General features: G+C 61.5%; 1 protein-coding gene across 5 annotated transcripts in view; it reads right to left on the bottom strand.

Moving 5' to 3' along the window:
• Positions 1-9,585, bottom strand: part of ARHGAP27 (Rho GTPase activating protein 27) — a 31,639-nt gene extending 22,054 nt beyond the window's left edge. The window contains exons 1-4 of one of the 5 annotated variants that reach the window (XM_060081656.1): positions 9,521-9,585; positions 9,223-9,332; positions 8,153-8,285; positions 6,187-6,861 (exon numbers count right to left, since the gene is read on the bottom strand). In XM_060081656.1, the coding sequence (XP_059937639.1) occupies positions 6,187-6,843 (657 nt within the window). In that variant the 5' untranslated portion in view covers positions 6,844-6,861; positions 8,153-8,285; positions 9,223-9,332; positions 9,521-9,585. The other 4 variants (XM_060081652.1, XM_060081654.1, XM_060081655.1 and 1 more) reach the window with 4 other exon arrangements.

Consider the following 9,585-nt stretch of genomic DNA (forward strand, 5'->3'; position numbering starts at 1 on the left):
ATGGAGTCCTGGCCCACTCACCTTCATGCTCCCGGTGGACCTCCAGGCAGGGCAAGGAGAGGATGCAGGGCGGCACCATGGAGCCCAGAGCCTGGGCTGGATAAAGGGTCCTGCAGGCCTCACCTTGCCTAGGCAGTAGCTCTGGAAATCCCCTCAACACCACAGTCCTTCCTCAATTTGGAAACAGTCTCCGAATTTTAGCAAGCACCCCTTCCCGGGACCCAGGGCCGGGAGCCCCATTTCCCTCAACACCAACCAACATCACCTATCCCCTCACTGCTCCACTTAGATCCAGCTCCAAATCTCCCCAACACTCTGCCGTGGAACCCTGGCCATGTTCTGATCATCAGCTACCTCCGGTCATGATCATGGGCTTTCCCATGCCCAGGACCTGGCACTGACTGGCCATCGGGGCTGGCTTTCAGTACCGACTGCCTGACCCCTCCCACTGTTGGACTGACAGCTCCAGGAAGGGCAGAGAAAATAGATACAGAGTGAGGCCAGCTGCCGGAGCCCAGGAAGGAAGTGGGGAGGCAGGTGGGCTTGCCGCAGGGTCGTCTCAGGAGGCCTGGGGGCTGAAGGGAACCGGGTGAAATGAGGCCCAGGCTGGGGGAGCAGGGGAATCACCCAGTGACAACAGTCTGCAGGGTGGGAGGTTGCTCCTTTCTGCCTTGGGGGCAGTGGGCAGGGGGGCCTCTCAGTGGGCAGGAATGGGGGGTGAGGATGGGAGGGAGCTCCCCAAGAACCTGCTCTTTCCCGAACCAGGTCATAGGCTGGGCAGTGGGGCTCCCGGGTCAGCCTGGGGCTGCAGGTGAGTCACGGGGAGGGTAAGTTCAGGCCACATGTCAAGAAAGTAGCTGGGCCACCCCAGGGCAGCTGCCCTTGCTGGGTGGGGGTGGGCTGAGTTGTTGGAAGGAGGGCGTATGGACAAGGGGACTCAGTAGGTCCTTCGCTTGGCCTCGGCTCCCCTGTTCTTACCAGCCCCCCGTTTTAGAAGGCCCCCTGGCTGGTCCCAAAGGGGGATCCAGGTGGGTCAGCCCAAGGCCAGTTCCCTTATCTCCATCACAGCTGCCTGGGGCTGGCCCTGGAGTCTGTCCCAGGGAGTGCGTGCCAGGGCTGGGATCCAGAGAGGAGAGTGGGGCACCTGGCAGCAGGGGTCACCAGGTGGGTTCTAGGGTACAGGGAAAGGCCGGGAGGGGAGTCGGGGAGAGCGTGGGAAAACCACTGTGGCACGCCCCTCCTCCCCCCAGGGTCCCAACTCTTTGGGAGGCGAAAGGTCACTCACGGTTCCTGGCAGAGGAGGAGGGAGCAACGAAGGCCCTAGGGTTCCTTCCAGTCCAGAACCCGCTCAGGTGCGGTGCCTCCTGGGCTGTTTGCATAAGCAGCTGCAGAGGCCAGGGCTGTAACGCCCTCCTCCCTGGGGCCAATGCCCCGGCAGCAGGGGCGGGCTCCAGTTCAGGTGGCCAGCCTGGGCCTTCCCACCTCTGAGTCATCTTGGGGCAGCGATGGTGACCACACCCTGAAATCCCGGAGTCAGGACGGCCCCTTGCCCAGGGGTGACCCCGCAGCAGCCACCGGGGAGGAGTCTCAGAGGCCCCTTCCTCACCAGGCTTCCCTGGGCTCTCAGGGTGCCTCCCGGCGGGTGTGCGTGGCTGGCGGGGATACAGCCCCCAGCTCACCTCCCGCCCGCCTCAGAAGGGTGTGCTTCTGGCCCCTCCTGGGACATCTCATTCTCAAGGGGGGCGTTTGGAATCCCTGCCTCCTCCGTGCCCCCATGCCCATGGCTGGGCACATATGGAGCACACAGAAAAGTGAACACTTGGGAATTCCCTGGCGATCCAGTGGTTAGGACTCGGCGCTTCCACTGTCAGGGGCCCAGGGTTCAATCCCTGGTCAGGGAACTAAGATCCCGCAAGCCGCGCAGTGCCGCCAAAAAATACCCAGAAGTGAACACTTGTTTGCGTTGGGTTTGTACTGTCCTTGCTGAGAACAGGGTGGCCAAGCCTGAAAGCCACCTGGCTGAGACTGAGCCTGGTAGTCAGGGTGGGGTTTGGGGTCTGGAGGCCTGCAACTGCTCTGGAAGCAGCTACCTCCTGGTCGTGTGACCTTTGGCCAGTCACTAAAGCTCTTTGAACCTCCGTTTGTACTCGGGACAAACGTTGGGGGGTACCCATGCCTGCCTTCCGGGCTGCTGGGAGGATAAGTCTTTGAGAGCCCACAGGACCGTTAGCCCCTTTGGCACAGGGACTGTCATGTCTTACCGTGCTTTGTGTCCCAGTGGCCAGCACACGCTAGATGCTCACTGTGTGCTTCCCCAGCCAAGTGAATGGTTAATGACGAGGCTATGAAATGCCCCACGTGGTACAGGCTCCTCTCTTCTGGCGGGGACAGTCCCTGCCTCTGCCAATTGTCCTGCCCTCCTCGCCACCATCTCTGCTTGTCCAATGGTCCATCAAGTGGACACTGTTCCTACCCCGCCAATGACCCCATGTCACCTCCACGCACACATCCTTGCTCCTCCTCAGAGGAAGCAGGTCCCTTCCCCTCTGCTCTGGGTCCCTCCCTCACTCCTTTCTCCTGGGATCTCATCCCTTCAAGACCTCCTCACCATCCTCAGCCTCCCCCTCTTCCTGCGCCTTCACTGAGATTCGGGGGAGTCTCCACCCTAGATCTGCACCCGCATCTGACCACACGGGTCTCCCTCCCTGCTAAGCTTCTGAGAGTTGTCTACATGCTCTCTGTGTCCTCACTTTCATTTCTCTGACCCTTTGCTCTCTGCCTTCAGCAACCCCTTGACCAGCTTCTGATAAGGTGGCCGCTGACCTTCTGGTGGCCACTACCGATAAATGTTCGATGGCCTTCATCTAACTCCCCTTTTCTCTGGGCACTTCCCCTCGGCTTCTGGGCCAGCACTCTCCTGCTCTTCCTCCTTGTTCCCTGACTGTTCTTTCCCCTTATGATCCTCTCTCCTCCCTCTGTCAGTCACCCAAATGCAGTAGCCCCAAGGCTGTTCGGGTGCTCCTGTCCTCAAGTCCACATTCTCTCCACACCCATGGCTCCTCCATCACAGGCTGAAGGTCTCCTCCTGGACGGCAGCCCCAGCTATCCGACTGCCTACTGGACCAGGCAGGGCCAAAGTGGGCACCGCGTCTTTCCTCCACCCCTGCCTCCCCAGTTATCCCGGCTGTGAACAGCACCACTGTCTGCCCCAGTGTGCAGACTGGGAGACTGGAGCTCCTCCTGATTTCCCACCCACCCCCTCGACCCATCAGCCACCAGGTCCTGCCGAGTCTACCTCCCAAATCTCCCATTATCACTGCGTGCCTGGGAGACCATGAAGGTCCTCGTCATTCTCCAAGGCCCAGCCACAGGGGTTTTTCCTCAATCCCCCTCCCTTCTCTGCTGAAAGCCTTCCAACAGCTGCAGGATAAAGTCCAAATTCCTGGCAGGAGCCCATGAGCCCACGCTCAGCAAGACACCATCCACTCCCGACCCCAAGCCCCCATTCCTGAGCCCCAGCTGTAAGGCCCCAAAGGTGCCGCATCTTCCCGCACCTCCACCTCTGCCCACGCGCCCCGAGTGTAACTCCATCACAGGTGGCCTGTGTCAGGCACTGAAGCATCTGTCCCCTCCTCCCAATCTCCCATCCCGGACAGTGAACCCCTCAGAGCTGGAGCTGTGCCTCAGTCACCTTTAGATCCAAAGGCTCACCTGGTGCTTGGCAGGTGTTCAGTCCATTCACATGTAGTGAACGGAGGGGAAAGGTAGGACCTGCTTCTCCTGCAGCCTCCAAGGAGAAAACAGGCAGGCTCACCTTTCAGGAAACTGCTTCTCTAAATTCTACCTTGAACAACTGAGAGCAGGGTGGGATTTCCTTCCCAGGAGGGAGCCACCTGCCCACCCCTGGCGTTTGTCAGGGATGGGGTGTCAAGGGAGGCCCACAGCTGACACTCGAGTAAAGCACAGTCACAGGGAGTGTGGTATTATACCCATTACACAGGGGAGGAAACAGGACCAGAGATGCTAAGTGACTTGTTGAGGTCACACAGTGAATTAGGGCCAAATGTGGGACTGGGCAGAGCCTCTCTGCCAAAACCCAGGTGTCTGGGAGACACCCCAGTTCCTCCCTGTACAAGTCCTACCGCCATCATCACCTGTGTCCACATACTCCTAACACACCACTGCAGCTGCCGCAGCTACAGGAAGGAGGGGCAGTGACCCTGGCTCCTGGGGTGATTTCTCTTCTCAGGAGGTACCAGGATGCGGGGAGTGGGGTGGGGGGGTGGTGTCTCCTCTCCCTCTTTCTCCCATCTTGGTCCTGGGCTCATAGGTGGAGTCCCTTGGGCAGACCTGCAGAGCCCCGGCTCATGGTAAGGGGGCTGGCTCTCCCCGTCCCTCTTCAACACATTCGGCAAGGCTCTGGGCCAGGCCCTATGCCAGGTGCTGGGGTTCAGAGAGCAAGGCCAGTCCCTCACCTCAAGGATGGAGGAGTGCACCTCCAAGGGCCAGACAGACATTCCCACCATCACAAGGAAAGAGAATGTGGAGAGGCCCCGGAGTGCGCTGCCGAGAGCCTGCTCAGGAAACGGAGGGGCGCCGGGGAAGGGGTGCTGGCATCCAGCCATGTATTCCAGAAGAGCTGTCTGGTGGGTTAGCAGAGGCGCTTGGCTGAAGGATTCGCCCCATCCCTGCTCCGCCCCCGCTCCGCCCCCGCAACTCTCCCCGCTCCGGGTCTGGGTCCCTATCTCCTTCCCCACCCACCGCATGCTGTTCTCCGCTCTGGCCACCAGGGGGCGGGTTGGCCCTTGCAGAAACCTTAGCAAAGGTGGCGTGCACCCGGAGGAAAAGATACCCAGTGGGACCTCAGCCAGTCTTGGCTGACCGCCTACTACGTGCCAAGCACTTCCACGCTTCACCTCGTTTAAGGCTCTCAACGCCTCGAATCCTTTGGTATTGTTCTGCATGTACACAAGAGGGCATCGTGGCCGGGGGAATGAAGCGGCTTGTCAGGAGCTGGCAGGTGACCCAGCAGAGTCAAATTCGAGTCTCTGCCTCAAATCCTGAACACTGCACCATAACGATACCGCGCGGAGGGAAGACCCTGGAACTCACAGATGGGGACGGTGCCTCTTTCTTCCCAGATCCAGTCCCTGCACGTGGCAGGCATCAATATTTATTGTCATCATATTGGGTCCAAAGAAGGAAATCAGAGACTCACAAGCTGCAGGGGTCGTCCATCCCCTACCCACTTGATCTAAACACGAACTGAGACCCTGAGAGAGGAAGTGGATTGCCCATAATTACACAGCTGTCAGATGTGGCACATGTCAGAGGGGGCCTGTGCCCTCCACCCCCCCACCTCTCCCTGAAAAGTCCCTAAACTTGAAGAAGTCCAGGCCGCCGAAGGATTCTGAGGATGTAAGAGTTTTAAAAAGGTGCTCTTATTTTAAATGATATTTAAATAAAAATTTAAAATTTCCCAAATTTACATATCCAAATTCTGAGGCAAAAAGAACATCCTTGAGATAACTGGACTTCTTTCTGAAACAAAACCATCGAAATTACAAAAAAAAAAAAAAAAGGAACTAAAATGTTAGAACCAGTCAAAAAAGGAAGCAGACCCCTGACTTTCACATCCATTATCTCCTCCGACGCCCAAGCTCATGTGAGAAAGGCGAGTCAGTAGAGCCGGCGGCGGCAGGTCCACAGTCCCCTATTTCATTCCGGATACGTTTCGGAATGGTTCGGATTTTAGAAGGTTAACTGGCGCACACACCTGCCACGGGTGACATAACTCTCCCAGCAAGGCTTGGGCAGCAGCCTGTAATCGGGTTTATTTGCACTTCTGCAGCAAAACTTGAATATTCGCACTAAATGGGATAAATTAAGGCCGTCCACGGCCGCACATCGGTTCAAGTCAAAGTTTGCCATCAGCTGAGTTACAAAAACCCTTTGGGCTCCAGGGAGCTTCGACATTTGGGAATTGGAGGTAAGAGATCGTGAGTGAGCCTGTACCCTTCTCGTTTCGTGGTTGAGGAAAGTCAGGCTCGGAGTGAGCGGTCCAAACCCGGCGGACACCGCTGCTCCGTGGAGCCCGACGCAAGACTGAGCGGGTGTCCTAGCGCCGCCGCTCGCGGCGGGCGTAACTCCCGCCCGTCTGCCCGCTCCCGGCTCCCCGTGGCGTACCTGCTCCGGGTGCTGCTCCAGCGGCTGGTCGCGCACGTCCTGGATGGCCTCGTAGACGTTTTCGGAGTTGCTGCGCGCCAGGGGCCGCGGGCACAACCAAGAGCCCGCCACGCTGCAGGCCTTGAAGCTGCCCCCGCTCCCGAGGAGACCGGCAGGGGGCGCGGCGGTGCGGGCCAGGTCGTCCAAAGACTGCGCGGGCCGCACAGGTGCCATAGGCCTCGTGTACAGGCAGGCGGGCAGGCAGGGCGCCAGGCTTCGGCGCTGGGTTGCTGCGCCGCGCCGAAGTAGGCCGCGCATGGAGCCCGCGCGGCCCCGGGGCTCGGCGGGCGCGCCGTCGGGACCGGCGGGCGCCGACGCTCTCACGAATTGGTAGTCATAAGCGAGCGGTTCGGGCTCTGCGGGACCCGGAAGGCGCGCGGGCGGCTGCGGGGCGGGGGCAGGGTGGCCGAGGGCCGGCAGCTCGCGCACGTACTGCGCCGGAAGGTAGAAGGGGCGGCCGCCGGGCTCGCTGCGCACGTGCCACCAGTGCTCCGTGCTGCGGCGCAGCAGTCGGTAGCGCTCGTTGGGCTGGATGGCAACGCGGCGCCCGTCCTTGCCCGTGTACTCGAAGGGATGCTCCACCAGCACGTACACGTCCCCCTCGACGTCCGCCGCCATCGCGGCCGCGGCGTGTCCCTGTGGGCAACGAGGAGGAGGGGCGCGGAGGTCAGGGCCGCCAAGCCGGGAAGCGCACCGCACTAGGGAGACGGAAAACTTGGGTTCGAGTACCGAAGCTACAATCGTTTGTGTACGTTCAGGCCTCAGTTTTCCTATCTCTAAAACGGGGGACTTGGATCAAATAATCTCTAAGGTTCTCATTCTTACACTCAGTGATGGAATTAAGACAGCCCTTTCATTCTCTTGGTTGATTGTAAAATTCTATCCCTTGGTGGGGAGATTGTGGGTAATACTGGTCCAGCTTTACAGCCAGGGAAGCTTTGGCTCAAAGAGATGGGAGGTGATTGCCCGCGATAAAGTCGACACCACGTTTGCCTAAAAGTTGACTGGGCCTCAGTTTCCGCGTCTGTGAAGTGGGAAGAATAGCCCATTCCATTACCCCCGTCCCACCCCTCCCCGACGCTTCCAGCCCTCAGGGAATCGCGCCCTTGGCACCCCGCTCCCCAGGCGTGTGCGCCCGAGGCCCGCGGGGACAGGGTTGGGGCGCGGGCTCCAGGAGCGGCCCCCGCTTTGCTCTAGTCGGCGAGTGTCCCTGCCCCGCTTAGTCCAAGGGCCTTGGCGTAAGGGGCCGCGACTGCCGAGGCCGGGGGAACCGGTTCTCTCGGTTGCTCTTTTCTTCCCCAGCGGCTTTGCCACAGACGTGAACCCGGAGCCCGGCCAGCCCAGACCGACCGGCACCGCCCCCTGCTCTCTGGCTCCCATCTCCACCTCCCGAGAGAGGCTCGGCCTTGCGGCCTGCCCCCCTGCCCTGTGATCTCTACATTGCCCCATGAGAATGGCCCCTAGGGAATGCACTTTGTGACAGTAACTACCCGTGCGGTGTACCCCGGGGCCTCCAAAGCTCTCCTGGAGTGATCACCACAACACGCCCCCCTCCACGCCAGCTCAGTCTGGCCCTTGGTATGTTGGGGGCGGGAGTCAGAGCCCAGTTGTAAGCCTGCCTGTGTGGCTGGTCCCTCCAAAGCTTTACATCGACCACACCTACTGACCCACAAAGGTGACCTGGGACCAGCAGCTGGGAGCTTGGCCTCTTGCTGAGTCTGAGGGATCCAAGGCACAAGGTCTGGTCTGGTCTAGCGCTCCTTCTCTTTCTCAAGCTTTCCCCGATGGGGAAGGGGTGTAAACTGAGTCACTAAGCACACTGGGCCCTGGAGGCGGGGTCCTTGAGCTGACCGGAGCTAAGCCACTAAACCCTAGTGGGGGGACACCCCTTCTCACCACCTTCCCCTGGACCCCCGCGCTCACTCACGTCGGCAGGGCTGACCTCACGGAGCCCATGGGCTGGCTGGGCGGAGCCGGCGGGTGTATGCAGGTTAGGCCCCTGCCATCTCCTTGGGCGGGGCTTCAAAGAGCTAGGCTGGAGAGACCTCGGGAAGGAGGAGCTGGCAAGGAGAGCAAAGAAGGAGAGGGCTGCCTTCAGTTCCCAAAGCGGCTGTGTCTGGGAGGGGCGAGGAGGAGCCTGAAGAAGTCTGCCTGGGCCGGTGGGGACTTTGGGGGCGGGGCCTGGCGCAGGAGAAGGCCAGAGGGAGGGGCAGGGGCAGGGAGGGCTGCGACCGAAGGGGCGCTAGAGGGTCGCGAGCGGATCCAAGGGAGGGTAGGGTCCCGACCCTGCCCCGCCCCACCCCTACGCGCGAGATTCGTTGTCCGCGGGCCTCTGTGTCCCGCAGGCGCGCTGCTTAGGGACTGCTCGACCCTGGCTTGCAGTCGTGCCGGCGCGTTCCCAATCCGAGCAAGGCCATTTGCATCCTGAACTGTGCGGATTGCAGGCACTACCGGCTCCGGTCCCATCTACGTCCTCCCCAGGCTCTTTCCGAACGCAACTTGGCCGGGCCTGGAAAAACTTGGAGCGGGGTTCCCACAGTAGGACGCTCCCCGGAGCGCAGGGTCACTGGCTGGGTGGGGAGGGGACCCAACCCTCGGCTCCTTCCCGACCCTGGGGGAGCGAAGAGAGCGGAAGGGATGGGGGAGCGGGGAGGATCCCTGGAGAGCGAGGACGGACCCGTCACCAGGAGGTGCACTGCGTCCACTGCCCGGGAGACAGACAAGAGCCACAGCGGCGCCAACGCCTGGGTCGAAGCTGGGGGCCTGGGCCTGCGCCCCTCCTGCCCCGGGACGGAGGGCAGCCCTTCGCCTCCCACCTCCTCCCGGGGGAGGGGAAGATCCGTCCCGCGCGGCCCTCCTTCCGAGCCCGCGCAGCTCAGGCTCCAGCGCAGTGCGAAGGGGCTGGCTCGCGATGCTCCCGGGTGAGGACCCGCCACCTGCGGTCCCCTTCCCCGCCCCAGATCAGCACCCCCGCCCAGTCCGGCCCTACCCTGGCACCTCGGGGTGTCCGATCGCTGGCCTCGCCTCCACTTGTCCTGGCAGCCGCGCGGGGGCTCGGCGTCCGGCGCTCCCTCCTCCACCGCCCTGCTCCCACGCTGCCCTGTTTCCTGTTCAACAATATAGCGAGGGAGGCACCGGCGGAGAGCACCCGGCAGAACTTCCTCCCGGACTGGGGTTGCGGCTCCGAGAGACAATCCCCGGTGTCCTGGCTTCCTGTCCCCTCTGGGACGGGCCAGCGCCCGAGGAGCGGAGGCGCCACCCCTTCCCCTGCACCTCCCGGCATCCTGGGCCACACCTGGCGGTCTCCCGGAGGTGGAGGCAGCAGAACCAGGATGGTGGGATGAGAGGGGAGGAGGCCTT

Source organism: Mesoplodon densirostris, chromosome 18 (genome assembly GCF_025265405.1).
Source record: "Mesoplodon densirostris isolate mMesDen1 chromosome 18, mMesDen1 primary haplotype, whole genome shotgun sequence".
In the NCBI taxonomy this organism is placed as follows: Eukaryota; Metazoa; Chordata; class Mammalia; order Artiodactyla; family Ziphiidae; genus Mesoplodon; species Mesoplodon densirostris.